At 46.1% G+C, this 16065-nt stretch overlaps 1 protein-coding gene across 4 annotated transcripts in view; it reads right to left on the bottom strand.

Annotated features, from left to right (window-relative positions):
- VSIG10 (V-set and immunoglobulin domain containing 10) overlaps nucleotides 1-14248 on the bottom strand; it is a 48733-nt gene extending 34485 nt beyond the window's left edge. For 2 of the 4 annotated variants that reach the window (XM_021073842.1, XM_013982901.2), the window contains exons 1-2: nucleotides 13077-13498; nucleotides 4476-4757 (exon numbers count right to left, since the gene is read on the bottom strand). In XM_021073842.1, the coding sequence (XP_020929501.1) occupies nucleotides 4476-4757; nucleotides 13077-13155 (361 nt within the window). In that variant the 5' untranslated portion in view covers nucleotides 13156-13498. Of the gene's footprint in view, nucleotides 1-4475; nucleotides 4758-13076 lie in introns of all 4 variants that reach the window. The other 2 variants (XM_001924427.5, XM_021073841.1) reach the window with 2 other exon arrangements.

The following is a 16065-nucleotide window of genomic DNA, read 5'->3' as shown; positions in this document are numbered from 1 at the left end:
TGAATTCACAGATGATAAAACTAAGATTGAAGCAGTTTCTGTCATGGCTCAATGGAAACAAACCTGACTAGGATCCATGAGGATTTGGGTTCAACCCCTGACCTCATTCAGTGGGTTAAGGATCTAGCATTGCCATTAGCTGTGGTGTAGGTCATTGATGAGTCTCAGATCTGACGTTGCTGTGGTTGTAGACTAGGCTGGCAGCTGCAGCTCCGATTTGAGCCTGGGAACCTCCATATGCCTGGGGTGCGACCCTAAAAAAACAAAAACAAACAAACAAACAAAAAAACTAAGGTTGGAGGAGTTCCAGTGATTTCCTCAAGGTCACCAAGACAACCCAGCAGGACCTGCACTTGAACCCAGGCAGCCGAGCCTCAGAGTGTGTGCTCTGGTCCACTCAGCAATACCACCATCCTCCTAGTAGTGGGGGCGGGGGAGGGTGTCAGGCCTAATCCATTTTCTGAAATCTCCCACGCAGAAAGGAGGGTGAGTTCCAATCTGAGATGCCAAGGCCTCCCCTTCAGGTCCCTGGCTGAGGAGTAGGAAAGGGCCACTTGGTGCCTGAAAGGGCCTGTTGTTGGCCTAGGGTCTCTCCTGGAATGGGAACATGGTCTGACATTCCAGAGGGCTCTAGTGTATGTGAAACCAGAGGACATCTGTGCTGTGGACTGAAGGTTTGTATCCTGTCCCCGACCCCCAGTCATATGCTGAAGCATATCCCAGAGCGGTGGTATTTGGAGGGAGAGCTTCTGGGAGGGGATTAGGTCAGGAGAGAAGGAGATGAGTGCCCTTATAAGGAGAGACCCCGCAGAGCTTGCTTCCTCCTTCTCGGTTCTCCACCAAGGAAAGAAGACACACACCTGCCAACCAGAAAGCAGACCCTCACTAGACACAGGATCTGCTGGCACCTTGATCTTAGACTTCTTGGACTCCAGAACAGCGAGAAAACATTTGCTATTTAAACTACACAGTCTATGCTATTTTATAACCAACTGACTAAGACAGCCTGTGTTCTATTTCCACAAACAAGTCCTAAACCAGTCAGGGACTCCCATGCTTCCAAGTGAAGACATTTCCGTAACATAAATCACACCATAATAACTCAGGGAGCCCAAAGCACTATTTGAGTTTAGTGATATTTTTTAAACTGTAAGTTCACTTTCATTGTAAGAAGGCCTTGCATTTATCCCCCTACAAGGCAATGATGAAACTAAGCCATCCTCCAATAAACGTAGCCAATGATTAATAAGTCAGTGTCAGATAAAAATCATCATAAACTAGAGAGGGGAGTTCCTGCTGTGACACAGTGGGTTAAGGATCCGGCATTTCGGCAGCTGTGGCTAGGATTCCATCCCAAGCTCAGGAACTTTCATATGTCGCAGGTGTGGCAATAAACAAACAAACAAACCAGAAAGAGTAATCCTAAGGAAAAAAAAATCCTAAAGTTGAAATGCCACCTTACTCCTCTGTGGCCAAAAGCAAAGACATTTATTGACAAGACTGACATAAAGAAATTATTAATTACCGTTTGGCAGCTGCAGTGAGAAGGCCTGTCAGCTCTCACCCATGGACTCACAGTGGGAACCAAACTGGGCACTGGATGACATTTTTTGATACACCCACATTCATTCCTGGCCATTCAGCAATTCACCCATGGCATCTCCAGACGCCAAAACACTGTGTTCGCAAATTCCATAAGGCTTGAGAGTTGGTGGAAACTTCAGAAACCGTCCAAAAATCTGTCCTTGAAGCCTCTCTTTCCTTCATCCTCCACTTCCAATCCACCAGCAAATCTTACTGGTCTACCTCCAGAATATTTTCTGAACCTGTACCTTTTCACCAAGCTCTGACTCTGGCCACCAATATTATGTACATCCAATTGACTTCCTTGATTTTTATTTTACCAGTTTTTCTATAGACCACACACATCCATTCTCTATGCATGATTCTTTTTCTTCCCCCCCTTTTTGTTTTCTTTTTTTGTTTTTTCTTTTTAGGGCCGCACCCACGGCATATAGATGTTCCCAGGCTAGGGGTCTAATTGGAGCTGCAGCCGCTGGTCTACACCACAGCCACAGCAACACCAGATCCGAGACTCATCTGTGACCTACACCACAGCTCACAGGAACGCCGGATCCTTAACCCATTGAGCAAGGACAGGGATCAAACCTCCGTCCTCATGGATGGTAGTCAGATTCATTTCTGCTGAGCCACGATGGGAACTTCTTTTTTTAATTAAGGTTGCACCTGTGGCATATGGAGGTCCCTGACTAGGGGTGGAATTGGAGCCGTAGCCGCTGGCGTACACCACAGCCACAGCAACGCCAGATCGGAGCCACATCTGCAACCTATGCCACAGATTGCCGGATCCCTAACCCACTGAGCAAGGCCAGGGATCAAACCCGCATCCTCACAGACATTATGTCGTGTTTTTAACCGCTGAGCCACAACAGGAATTCCCGCCATGCGTAATTCAAAGGATACCACACCCCTGCTTGCTCACAGCTCCAGTTCCTCCTGCACCCAGAATAAAACCCCAAATTTTTACCAGGTGTATTACTGTCCTGGGGCTGCCTTAACAAAGTACCTCAAGCTAGATGAGTTAAAACGACAGAAATTTTTATTCTACAACTGTTCTGGAGGCCAGCAGTAGGAATCAAGAGGCCAGGAGGGCCATACTTCCTCTGAAGGCTCCAGGAGAGACCCCTTCCCCATCTCTTCCCTGGCTTCTGGTTGTGGCTGTCAGTCTCAGGCATTCCTTTGCTTGCAGCTGCACTACTCCAGTCTTTGCCTCTGTCACTGTATGACGCCCTCCCTGGGTCTCTGTCTATGCATGTCTTCGCCTCTTCTTATACTAGTCACTTTTAATTAGGGCTCACCCTAATGACCTCATCTTAAGTTGATCACATCTGCAAAGACCCTATCTCCAAATAAGGTCACACTGACAGGTACCAGGGGTTGGGATTTCAACGTATCTGTCTGGGGAACATAATTCAACCCCTAACACCAGTCCTGCCAGCCCCACATGGTCTGGGCCCGCCTCCCACATCTCACATATCCTGCCCTCTCCCACACCGGGTTCCCACCACACCAGCCTTCTCCTCACCCACTTGTGCACCATGTTCAACTCATCCTGCTCTAGCTCAGTTTCTGTCTGGATCCCTTTCTCTCTCACCTTTGCATAACTGGCTCCTAAGTATTATTTAGCTTCAATGTCACTCTATCCGAAAGCTCCTCTCAGACCCCCCATGTAAAGCGTTTCAGAAAATCATGTGACCCCAACTCAATTCTCTGCACAGCACCTGCCACTCTGACACTTCCTGATGCATTTGCTTACCTGCTTACTGTTTGTCTTCCCCCACTGGGATGTCAGCTCCACGCACATAGGGACTGTTCCTGTCCTGTTTATTCATGGGGCCCAGTGCCTAGAATAGTGCCTGGCATCAGGCTCTCAATAAACACATGCTGACTAAAGGAATGAGTAAATTCTTTAATTTACAGGTGAGGAAATCAGGGAGCAGTAAAGTGATCACATGGGCACATCCTGGATATAGAATGTTGATGTCTCTCTAAACCAGTGACCAAAAGACTTTTTCTATAAGGGTCAGAAATTAAATATTTTAGGCTCCACAGGACATGCAATCTGTGTCACAGCCACTCAGCTCTGGTGCTGTAGTACCAAAGGCCGTCAGAGATAAAATGCGAATGGATGAGCATGGCCGTATTCAAATAAGACCTTACTTATGGACGTTGAAATGTGAATTTCACATAATTTTCACATGCCACAAACACTATTCTTCTCGATTTTTTTCAATCATTAAAAATGTGAAAAAAAATTCATATCATGTAGGCTGTACAAAAATAGGCAACAAGCTAGAAATGGCCCACAGCTATAATTTGCCAACTCTTGCTCTTAATCTATATATATATCGACAGATAGACTGATTTAGGAAAGACAGCAGTAATAGTAGCTTATACCAAGCACTGTACTTAGCATTACGGCATAAGAGCACATACCTGATAAGGTATACAGTGCATTGTCCCCAGTTAACAAATAAGGAGAAGTGAAGCTGAGAGATATTAAGCTTTATACTGAAGGTGACCAAGCCTTAGGATTGGAACTCAGCCAGTCGGACTTGATTATGTTATACTCTGATTTTGTTGCATGATAAACTGAGGTTAACAGCAAGGATAACATTAACAAGCTAAAAGTAATAGCCAACTAATATTGCCAGTGGCCACTCTACAGCACTTTATATAGATAAACTGGCATCTATTCCTCACAGCAATTCTTACAAGGCAAGAATTCCTTTCATCCCCATTTTACAGATGACAAAATAACAGGTGTAAGAAGTCACTCAGCCTACAGGCAGCAGAGCCCAGCATGAAATCCAGGCTGCCAACTCCAAAGCTCTCCTCAGGTTCAAGGCTCTGAATGTCATGCCAGCCAGTCCTAGACCCCTCCCACCACTTACTGGCCACCTGCAGCCACACTTGGAACCACCGAGTCTCGTTCAGGACCTCCCAGCAGGTGTAGTTCCCCTCATCCTGCAGGCTCAGTGCCTCAATGTGCAGGGAGCTGGCATTCACCAGACAGAAGCGTGGCTGGGCTGACGGCAGACTGGAATTGGAGGACACGAGGAAGACAGGCTCCGAGTCATTCCGATACCAGGTCACGAGGCCCCTCGGTCCTGAGATGTTGCCACAGAGCAGCGTGACATTCTCTTGAACTTCTCCGATGACAGCAGCCTCCAGTCCTGTATAAGGAAAAGTCGGACCGTTAACCCCCCTTTTTTTAATTTTCTTTTCTTTTTAGCACTGCACCTGTGGCACATGAAGTTTCCCAGGCTAGGGGTTGAATTGGAGCTGTAGTTGCTGGCCTACACCACAGCCACAGCAACACAGGATCTGAGCTGCATCTGCAACCTACACCACAGCTCACAGCAACGCCAGATCCTTAACCCACTGAGCAAGGCCAAGGATAGAACCTGTGCCCTCATGGATGCTAGTCAGATTCGTTAACCACTAAGCCATGACGGGAACTCCTGTTACTCCCTTTCTTGATCTCTGAACAATCTCTCTTTTTGCATAGCCTCTCTGCACTAAAATTTTTTTAAAAACCAGGCATGTGTTTTTGAGATGCAGTAACATACAAAGCCTCAACCTGACAAGATTATCGGCCAATACCTGACAGTCATGAACTTGTGGTGGATCACAACTGCAAACAGCTCTAATAACCCCCTCCCCCCACTATCCATGCCCATCATGATGTCACTCCACAACACCCTCCCACTCTGACTCTGGCAGGGCCAGGTGACTTGCTCTGGTCAATGGGGGTAAGCAAATGCAGTGCAAACAGAGGCTTACAAAGCACCAGTGTAACTAAGCTTGCTCACGCTCACCTGTCACCACCTTGAGGATATGCCTAGATTAGGTGTCAGGGGAAGATGAAAACTACACAGTACAGACTGCAGTAGCCTCAATCCTCCCAGCTGTGGCCATTCTAGATCAGCCTCTGGCCACTCAGTTGATGCCCAGATATGGGAGGGAGTCCAGGCAAGAACAGCAGAGCCAACTGACCCACCACCCCAGGCCCTTGCACAATAAGCACTTATTTCCAATTTTGGACGGTTTCTTTCTTTTTTTTTTAATATATTGACTTTTATTTTTTTTCCATTATAGGTGAATTACAGTATTCTGTCAATTTTCTACTATACAGCATGGCGACCCAGTTACACTTACATGTATACATTCTTTTTTCTCACATTATCATGTTCCATCATAAATGACTAGACATAGTTCCCAGTGCTACACAGCAGGATCTCATTGTGGGATGGTTTTTTATGTACATTATTGTGGCAATAAATAACTGATAAAGAACTCAAATAGTTTTACTTCCCTAGAAATCCAGAAGGGTGGGAGGAAGAGAGTTCTGGCTTTGTTTCCTCTTTCCTGCTACTATCTCTGTCTCTCTACATCTCTGATCCAATGTAAGACCACTAGGCAGCTCTATGCAAGAACAGGCTCATAGGGTGGACTTTGGTGCATACTCTATACTAGGCACTGGGGAACCAATGGTGGGAAAAAGAGACAGAGACCTCCAGGATCTCACAGTCTAGTGGAGAAAACAGACAATAAGCTGGCAATAATATGACAGGGGCTCAAGAAGGCGCACCGAAGTCCAGCTGTGATTTTTGACAGGGAAGATCTGATGGTCAGGAAGGAATTAGCCAAGCAGAGGTCAAGCTGGGGTTCCCAGGCAGAAGGAAAAGCCCAGATCAGCAGCAGCCTTGTAGAAATGCAGATTATCAGGTCCAACCCAGAACATGTAAATCAGAAACAAGGGGTGGGGTGGGAAATAGCACTCTGATCTTGTTTGTTTGTTTGTTTCATCCTGTGTATTTTTGCACATAGTTCAAACACTTCCATTCCTGATTTTTTTTTTTTTTTTTTTGTCTTTTTTAGGGCCATAGGTGCAGCATATGGCGATTCCCAGCCTAGGAATCAAATTGGAGCTGCAGCTGCTGGCCCACGCCAGAGCCACAGCAATGCCAGATCTGAGTCACATCTGCAAACTACACCACAACTCACAGCAATGCTAGATCCTCAACCCACTGAGCTAGGCCAGGGATTGAACCCAAATCCTCATGTATACTAGTCGGGTTTGTAACCTGCTGAGCCACAATGGAAATTCCCCATTCCTGAATTTTTTTTTTTTTTTTGTCTTTTGTCTTTTGTCTTTTTTGTTGTTGTTGTTGCTATTTCTTGGGCCCCTCCTGTGGCATACGGAGTTTCCCAGGCTAGGGGTTGAATCGGAGCTGTAGCCACCGGCCTACGCCAGAGCCACAGCAACGCGGGATCCGAGCCGCGTCTGCAACCTACACCACAGCTCACGGCAATGCCAGATGGTTACCCCACTGAGCAAGGGCAGGGACCGAACCCGCAACCTAGTTCCTAGTCGGATTCGTTAACCACTGCGCCACGACGGGAACTCCTCCTGAATTTTTTTTTTTTTAATTTTTTTAAAAAATTTTTATGTCTGCACCTGTGACATGTGGAAATTCTTAGGCTAGGGGTCCAATCGGAGCTGCAGCTGTCAGCCTATGCCACAGCCACAGAAGTGCCAGATCTGACCCACATCTGCAACCTACACCACAACTGCAGCAATGCCAGATCCTTAACCCACTGAGTGAGGCCAGGACTCTCTGAACCCACATCCTCATGGATATTACATCAGGCTTGTAACCTGCTGAGCCACAATTGAAACTCTTGGCACTCTGCATCTTAACAAGCCCTCCAGGTGATCCTGGTGCTCACTCAAGACTGACAAATGCTAAGAAAATTTATTTGGCACAAGACTGTCACCAGGTAACAAGAATGCAGCCCATTTTGCTGAGAAGTGTTGTAATTTTCCAGCCTCCTCCACAATCAGCACCCAAATACAAAGAGGCCACAGGCACAGGAATAATGGGCAGGAACTGTTAGGAGTCTTTTACTCATGCTATCACATTCAGTAGATGAAAACAGTGTGGGATTTCCGGTCATGGCTCAGTGGTTAACGAATCCGACTAGGAACCACAAGGCTTCGGGTTTGACCCCTGGCCTTGCTCAGTGGGTTAAGGATCCAGCGTTGCTGTGAGCTGTGGTGTAGGTCACAGACGTGGCTCCGATCCCACATTGCTGTGGCTCTGGCGTAGGCCAGTGGCTACAGCTCCGATTAGACCCCTAGCCTGGGACCCTCCATATGTTGCGGGTGTGGCCCTAGAAAAGACAATAAATAAATAAATAAATAAATAAATAAATAAAAGCATTTTACTTTAAAAAAAAGAAAAGAAAAGAAAAGAAAACAGTGTGATGCAAAGAAGCAAAGTTGGCTGGCCCACAGTCCTACAATGAGAAGGTAGTGGTGTGGGACCTGAGTCTAGATTTCTTACAATCCTCCATTTAATTCTTTCTCCACCACATCAAAAGTATTCAAAGTATATGACTATGCTGTGGTTTTGTGAAAGATCATATTTCATTACAAAATAAACTGCCTTCCACAGTGGTGTTGGGACAATTGGATATTCACATACAAAAGAAGGAATTTGAACCCCTTTATCTCACATCATATATAAAAATTAATGCTCTTTGTTCTCTTGGGGCGCAGTGGGTTAAGCATCTACAGTTGTCACTGCAGCAGCTCAGTTTGCTGCTGTGGCATGGATTCAGTCTCTGGCCTGGGAACTTCCACATGCTACAGGCGAAGTTAAAAAAAATTAACTCAAAATAGACCATAGACCTGTATGGAGATGAAACTATAAAATGCTTGGGAAAAAAAAAAGAATAAATCTTCATGACTTTGAGTTAAGCAGTATTTTCTTAGATGACACCCAAAGCACAGTGACAAAAGAAAAATAGATCAGTTGGACTTCATTAAAATTTAAACTTTTGTGGAGTTCTCTTGTGGCGCAACAGATTAAGGATACAGTATTTTCACTGCAGCATCTTGGGTTGCTACTGTGGTGCCGGTTTGATCCCTGGCTCAGGAACTTCCACATGCCATGGGTATATAAAAAAAAAAAATTAAAATTTTTGTGCTGCGAAGGACACCATCAAGAAAGTGAAGAGGAGCTCCCATCATGGCTCAGTGTAAACAAATCTAACTAGCATCCATGAGGACATAGGTTTGACCCATGGCCACGCTCAGTGGATTAAGGATCCGGTGTTGCTGTGAGCTATGGTATAGGTTGCAGATGTGGCTCAGATCTGGCATTGCTGTGGTTGTGGCATCAGCTGGCAGCTGCAGCTCCAATTCAACCCCTAGCCTGGGAACCTCCATATGCCATGGTGTGGCTCTAAAAAGACCAAAACGAAAGAAAGTGAAAAGAGGAGTTCCTGTTGTCGTTCAGAAATAGCAAACCCTACTAGTAGTATCTATGAGATTGCAGGTTCCATCCCTGGCCTCACTTAGTGGGTTGAGGTCCCAGCATTGCAGTGAGCTGTGGTGTAGGTCGAAGGCATGGCTCAGATCTGGTGTTGCTGTGTTGCTGTGGTTGTGGTGTCGTCTGGCAGCTGCAGCTCCATTTCAACCCCTAGCCTGGGAACTTCCATTTGCCATGGGTGTGGCCCTAAAAAGACAAAAAAAAAAAAAAAGAAATGAAAGAAAGAACGTGAAAAGTGAAAAGACAACCCACAGGTTGGGAGAAAATATTTGCAAATCACATCTGATAAGGGATTTGTATCCAGAATATATAAAGAACTTTCACAACACAACAATAAGACAAATAATACAATTTTTAAAAGGGCAAAGGATATTTCTCCAAAAGACAGAAAAAGACCAAGAAGCATATGAAAAGATGCTCATCATTAGTCACTAGGGAAGTGCAAATCAAAGCCACAGTAAGATACCTCACACTTCACACCCACTAGAAAGGCTAAAATCAAAGACAATAACAAGGGTTGGTAAAGATATGGAGAAATTGGAAACATATACATTGTTGGTAGGATTTTCAAATGGTTGCAGCTACACTGGAAAATAGTTTGGCCTTTCCTCACCAGGTTAAATTTACCATATGACTCAGCAATTTCACTCCTAGGTATAAAGAAAAATGAAACACACATCTGCACAAAAAAATTGTACATGTATGTTCACATGAATCATTCGTGACAGCCAAAAGGGGGAAACAGTCCAAATGACCATCAGTTGATGAAAGGATAAATAAAATGTGGTATATCCATACAATGGGAATATTATTTGGCCATAAAAAGTAATGAAGTACATACTATGGCATGGATGAATCTTGAAAACATTATGCTAAGTGAAAGAAGGCAGTCATAAAAGACAATGTATTGTGTGATTCCACTTATATGAAATATCCAAATAGCCAAATCTGTGGAGATAGAAAGTAGATTAGCTGTTGTCTAGGGCTGGGTAAGTGGCTTATCTAGGAATGGGGGCAGGTAGTGGGGAATAATTGTTAATATTTACGTTGAGTGCTTCTGTTTGTAGTGATGAAAATGTTCTGGAATTATTTAGTGGCGATAGTTGCACAATCTTGTGAATATACTAAACACCAGTGAATTGTGCATTTTAAAAGAGTGAATTTTATGGTATGTAAATTATATCTGTAGTAGGTGGTTATGAAAAATTTTTAAAAAATGGCTACCTGCCTCTGGAACTCCTTCCTTTTTATAAAAGAAAGTAACAGTTATCTGTATTTGGCCTTTTGTCTGGTTAAAGGGGTCCCCTGTGAAAGATCAGAAGCCAGCCTGGAGCCACAGAATGTTCTGACTCTCTCCCAGTTTTGGCCACATCATTTCCAATAAACCAGAGCAAGGTGAAAAAAAGAGAAAATTCTAAACCACTTGCTGCAAGGCAGAGAATGTCACCTAATGCTAGAGATTCCAAAAGAACAAGAAAAATCATGTGAAAAAACAAGTGAGAGTTATTTTTAAACAATTAGGTGTGGGAGCCCAAGTTCTCAGGGGTAATTCCCACTGAGAAGAGAACTAGAGAGTTACAGACACAACAATGTGTGCTCACGAGATCTGCAGACTTGCTCCTTCCCAGGCTCCTTGGCAAAGGAATTAAAAAAAAAAAAAAAAACTTGGACAAGCCCTGGTGAAACACTAGTCTTGGAACTTGAGCTAATATTGTCTTTTCCTCCAAGGAGTAGAATGACATAACTACAAAATCCACCATTTTAAGGCATTTCACTTCTCCTGGCTTTGCTCACTCCATTCTTTTTAACCACTGAAGCTGAAGGTGACCTGAGAGGTCATTCTGTCCTGAGACGCTGGCAGTCCTGAGGGCTGGGTTAAAGATCAGGGTAGGCTGCATCAGGGCTCAGCGGAGAATACATTAGTAATGTCTGACATAGACAAGAATGGGGAGTCCTTCAGGATGCACTAATTCCACACTTGACCATCCTAACCCCCTCATTTTATTTGATTGATTTTTTGGTCATGCTTGAGGCATGTGGAAGTTCCCAGGTCAGGGATGAAATCTGCACCACAGCAGTGACCCAAGCCACAGTAGTGACATCACCGCATCCTTAACCCACTGTGCCACAAGGGAACTTCCGTAAACCCTTTCATTGTACAATTGAGAAAACTGAGGTTCAGAAAACTTGAGTGATTTACTTAAGGCCTCACACAAGCCACTGGGAAAGCTGGGACTGCCATTCAGTTCTTCAATGCTCCAGGTCACAGGAATTTACTCTGGTCTCCCAACCAGAAGGGTGAGACAGTAAGACATGGTAACAATTTGTGCTACTAGAAGTCATCCGCAAGTTGTCCAGAGGGTCCTCAAAGGTCTCCCAACCTTAAATTCAGAAATGGACCAAAGGAAGGAGCAATATAAATAACCATTTCCCAATGCTGCCCTCATATTATCATTTACAGAGTTGAGTTTGTACCCAAACATTTCTTTTTCCTACACCTTCCCCCAAGAATGACCCCAGGTTTACAATCTGAGATGACAGTGGGGGCATGAACACCGACTGGAGTTAAATGAACAGGAAAAAGAAAATTTTTCCTCCCAAGTCAACTGCTGGCTTGAAAAACAAAGAACAAAAATATATCAGGCCAGGGAGGCCCCCCTGGCACTGGACACATAGGTGAACTTGGCCTGGGCATCAAAATAACTGGGCATGGCAATGGAGGAAGCTTCCCTGTGTGGTGAGCTGCAGCCAGTTCATTCCAGTATGATGATTTCAACCCAGGCTTCTGATGTCCCCAGGCCCTTGACAGTTACAATGCAGTAAACACTGCAGACAGCTGGGGAGAAGGGAATACACAATCACCTTTAACTTCCAGGGATGGCCAGTTGGAAACTGTGTGTCCACTTCTCCTCCCCCCTGCATGGTGACCACCAAGTCAAATGCCTGGAGGGGCCAGCAGGTAATGTCCATGTCTGCAGTGGGCCAGGGGTCAGTACTATAGCAGCAAGAGGGAGAATAAATTTGAAGTCACTTGCCCTGGATGAAAACAGGTGACCACTGCTCAGTACCATGTTGGAAAACAGTCCCTGTGCTGCCAGATCTTCAGATTTTTCCAGATAAACTAGAAATCTAACTTATGAGAAACAACTGTTTTTAATAATTGCTAGAAGCAAAACAAAAACTTAGGACAGCTTCATGATTAGGAACTTTCGGCACTTGCCACTAGGAAGCTCAGTGGGGCAATTCCTCTAGGAACCTACAGATCAGCTGGGTGTGCTGTGTGCCAGACTGGGTAACCCTGAAAATAGGACGCTGCAAGTATTCTGGCAAACTAACATCTCCTTTCCCTCCACTCCATTCCTCTCATTGCATGTCACACCACCCTGCACACAAAAGACATGCATTGGCTGGTGAACTAAATACAAAAATTTTTTTTCATTCTTTTTAAAATTCTTTATGTTTTTGTAAGCAACCTTCTATTCTTTATTGTTACAAGACAGAGAGCATAGATGAAGCATTTAAGACCTTTTGCCAATCATGTCAAGTTTAAGAGATGATGTCAAGTGCAGGGGAGGTTTTCTTTAAGTCTGAAATTATTTCAAAATAAAAGTTTTGTTTTGCTTTTCAAGTGAGGGAGAAAAGCCCAACTTTGCGCTAGTCCACACAGGTCCGCTTGCAGTGGTGTGTGTAGGGAAATCCACAGGTTACAGGTGCAAGGCGAGTTCAACCTTGGGTAGAGTAAGGAGAGGAAATAAAGGAACCTCGGGTTTGAGAACCAGCTCAGCACGTAAAACCAGAACTCGAACTTACATCTGACGCTTAAAAAAAATAAAAATAAACACCTCCCTCTTCAATTTTCCCATCTTCAAGTGCCATGGTTTTCCCATCACCTCTCTGCAGGCCCTTTGCAGCCTCGCCCGCTGCCCACTCCAAGAAGGTGAGGATGTCCTCCCCTCCATCAAGCGTCCGGGAAAATTCCTCCCTGCAAAAAACCGAGCTGCGAGCAGGAAACTCAAGACCCTACCGGGGCGACTCCCGGGCCGAGGCCACAACCGGATCCCGCAGAGTAGGAGGGAATTCGGTCCCCGGCTCTAGGCTCCCCACCGCTGCCTGGCAAAGCTCAACTTTTCCCTCCAGATCGCGGTCCCTTACCTGCGACGACCCAGCGGGTCAGGAGCGCCCAGAGGCAGACGAGGACCTGAGGTTCCGGCACCCGGACGCCTGCGGCCATCTCGCCCCAGTTGTGGGCAGGGGCCCCTCGGGAAACGCAGGCTCCGGCTAGGCTGGGTGTGCGCCCCTCAGGGCCCAGCCCCTGGGGTACTGAGTGCTCCTCCCAGGTCCTCGGAACGACTGAGTAGCTCCACTTTCCGCAGCCCCTACGAAGGATGCTTGGGTGAACTCGATGTGTGAGGCTAGCAGCTGCGCTGGGTTCCGAGCGCGACTCTCTCTCGGGAGCGCCCGGCCAGGGTGGGAGGGTGCACCCCGCCCCCTGCGCCCGCCACCCACTCCGGCTCGCGGAAAACAACAGGAGTCGGGCTCCCTCCCGCCTCCCATCCAGGCGGGAGTTCAACTTCCCCTACCTCGCCCGGAGAGGAGGGCTTTCTGCAGAGGGCGCGCCGAGTCGGGTCCGGACCGGCGGGGGAGGAGCGCTGAGGCTGGTCCCTCCCAGAGCCCACTCCGCCCGGGACGGCGGCCGAGAGTCGCGCGGCCAGCTGGGCCGGGTAGATCCCTGCAGCTGCCGCAGGAGGACACCCCCGCCCCGGCCCGTTGGCTGCTGCCTCCCGGGCGCTCTAGCTGCTGCACCCGGAGGGGCGTCGCGAAGGGGCCGGCTGCCAAGCTGCAGAATTCAGGGTTCTTTCGGCTGAGCTGCTCTAGAGATTTTCATTTGTTTCCCTGTGCTCCGGGCGGGCGCCGGGGCCGCCATCGCTGCCCTTCTCAACCCTTTGCAGAAGGAAGCAAGTCTAGATCAGAAGAAAGATGATCCCTTAGACCTTCCAGCCAAGAGCAGCCACGAGACTCAGGTCCTCCGGTTAACTGGATGAGACCTCACAGTAAGAGTGAGGGCCCAGGTTCAGCGGAACTGGGTTCTCGAGAGCTTTTTTGTTTTTCCCTTTTAATTCCCCCGCCCCCATCCAGTCTGGTTCCCAGAGAGCTACATTCCCGGGCTAAAATACCCCTCTTCCCACCATACCCCCATCCCATTCTTCTGTCCTGGGGAAAACAGGGTTACAATCTCTTTAGGAAGACGTGCTCCCTGAAACAGCTGTACCAGAAACTTCGTCTTAAAAAAAAAAAAAGCCAAAAAAACAAAAAACTGCAACTAATACAGTGACATATTAACTGTAGACTGCAGGAAGTCTAGGAATGTTCCCATTCTTTGGACTTTTCTGTGTTTGAAAATTTTCTCGTCACCTCATCATAAAATGTTGGGGGGGGGACAAAATGCTATAAGAAAATCATTCACTCTGTTGCCCAAAAGTGCCTTACTGAAATACTTCTCCCATGAGGAAATCCTCTTGAAACCAGTGAAGAAGCATTTTTCGCCCATGAACTGAGCCATAAAGTTGCATAAAGTTCCTTTTTTTCCCACTTTTGCTCAGTGATTTTACCTCTTCAGCCAGCTCCTGACAGTTTTCCTCTTTCCTCTCCCACTTTTGCTTTTGTTTTTCATCTTTTTACTTTGTGATGGAAAGTCAAGCCTCTCCATGATTCACCTCACCATCCTTTATTCCCAGAGCCTGGCAGCTTGGTTACCACCCAATATATGTTAAATAAGCAAATGAAATTTCCTTGCAGCTCCTCAAGCTTTTCTGACGAATACCTCACATCCTCACCTTAAGTTAACAAGATATGAATAAAATCAGTAAGTGGTGAGTGTTCTGTTGAGGGTCTGGAATTTTCTGTGACCCTGACAGTACCTCAAGGGGAACTTGCTCAGAGTAGGCCCTCCTGGTATATTTGCTGAATCAAATGCTCGGTGCTTAGGCCCAGCTCTCCACTGTCAGAAGGATCAACCTCCTACACAATGTTTTACAGCAGTGATTACAGCACCTCACTTTTGCATAGCTGGGAACTTTTTCTAAAGCAACTTTAGAGTCTTAATCTCACTGGGCCGTCCTTCCAACCCTTGGACCTGAAGAATCATTCAATCCCATTTTACAAGTGAGAAACCTCCAGCTGGGGGTTAAACTCCAGGTCACCAAGCCAGTTGGTGGTAAAACCAGGACTGGAACCCATGTCTGTGTGACTCCAATTCCCGCCAATATGCCAATCTTGTCACTTATGCTAAGGCTGCCTTGGTCTTGTCAACTTGAAAGAAAAATGCACAGTATAAAACTTGTGAGTTAAGTTTTATTCTGAAAACTTACTGAGCACCACAGCCACAGAGACAGTTTCAGACAGGTCTGAGGAACAGCTCCAAGAGAAAAGGGAGGGAGCCAGGATGTGTTAGAACTTTTTGGCTGGAAGAACAGACATCTCAAGTTAATGATGTTAGTGTTTTTCTTTGTATGGGAAGATGCAAGAATCTGGGGTCCTTTGAAATTTTTCCTTAGGTACTCATCTTTACTATTTAGGGGCCTGTATATCCAAAGCACAGAATGTTTCCTGGTTTTCTAATTCCTGAATTCCCCAGAAGGCCACCGCAGTGTCTCATGGCTTGATCCCTGTAGAAATGAAATGGCAGGCAATATTTTTTTTTTCTTTACAGTCTTTTTTTTTTTTGCTGTTATAGCCTGGATGATTTGGCTGTCACCAGGCCTCAAAGGAAGCCTCCAGACAACAGTCAGTGTGGGACAGAGCTAGCCCAGGAAACATTCACTCTCTCCAGTTTGGGTAAGGCTGTGGCTGGCTCTGAGATAGGATCTGTTAGGAAACACCCTGCCCTAACATCCGGTTGTGTTTCAGGCCACTCTGGATGGTAGAAAATACCCTGCCTAGAATAGTGACATTAGGGGTGAGTTAGGGGTTCACTGTAGGGTCTCTGGCAAAGTAGGAGCCTTTCAAAGCCCAGGTTTTCACTGTCTGCACCTAACAGTCAATATTCACCCATGGGATTGTCCTGAAGATAAAGTAAGGGACTCAGAAGTCTTTAAGGCATGTCTCTGGGGGTCTGTCATTTGAGATGCACCCTTATAGAGCC

Source organism: Sus scrofa, chromosome 14, assembly GCF_000003025.6.
Source record: "Sus scrofa isolate TJ Tabasco breed Duroc chromosome 14, Sscrofa11.1, whole genome shotgun sequence".
In the NCBI taxonomy this organism is placed as follows: domain Eukaryota; kingdom Metazoa; phylum Chordata; class Mammalia; order Artiodactyla; family Suidae; genus Sus; species Sus scrofa.
Note: the sequence above shows the minus strand (reverse complement) of the source record. Positions and strands in the feature narration are given on the sequence as shown.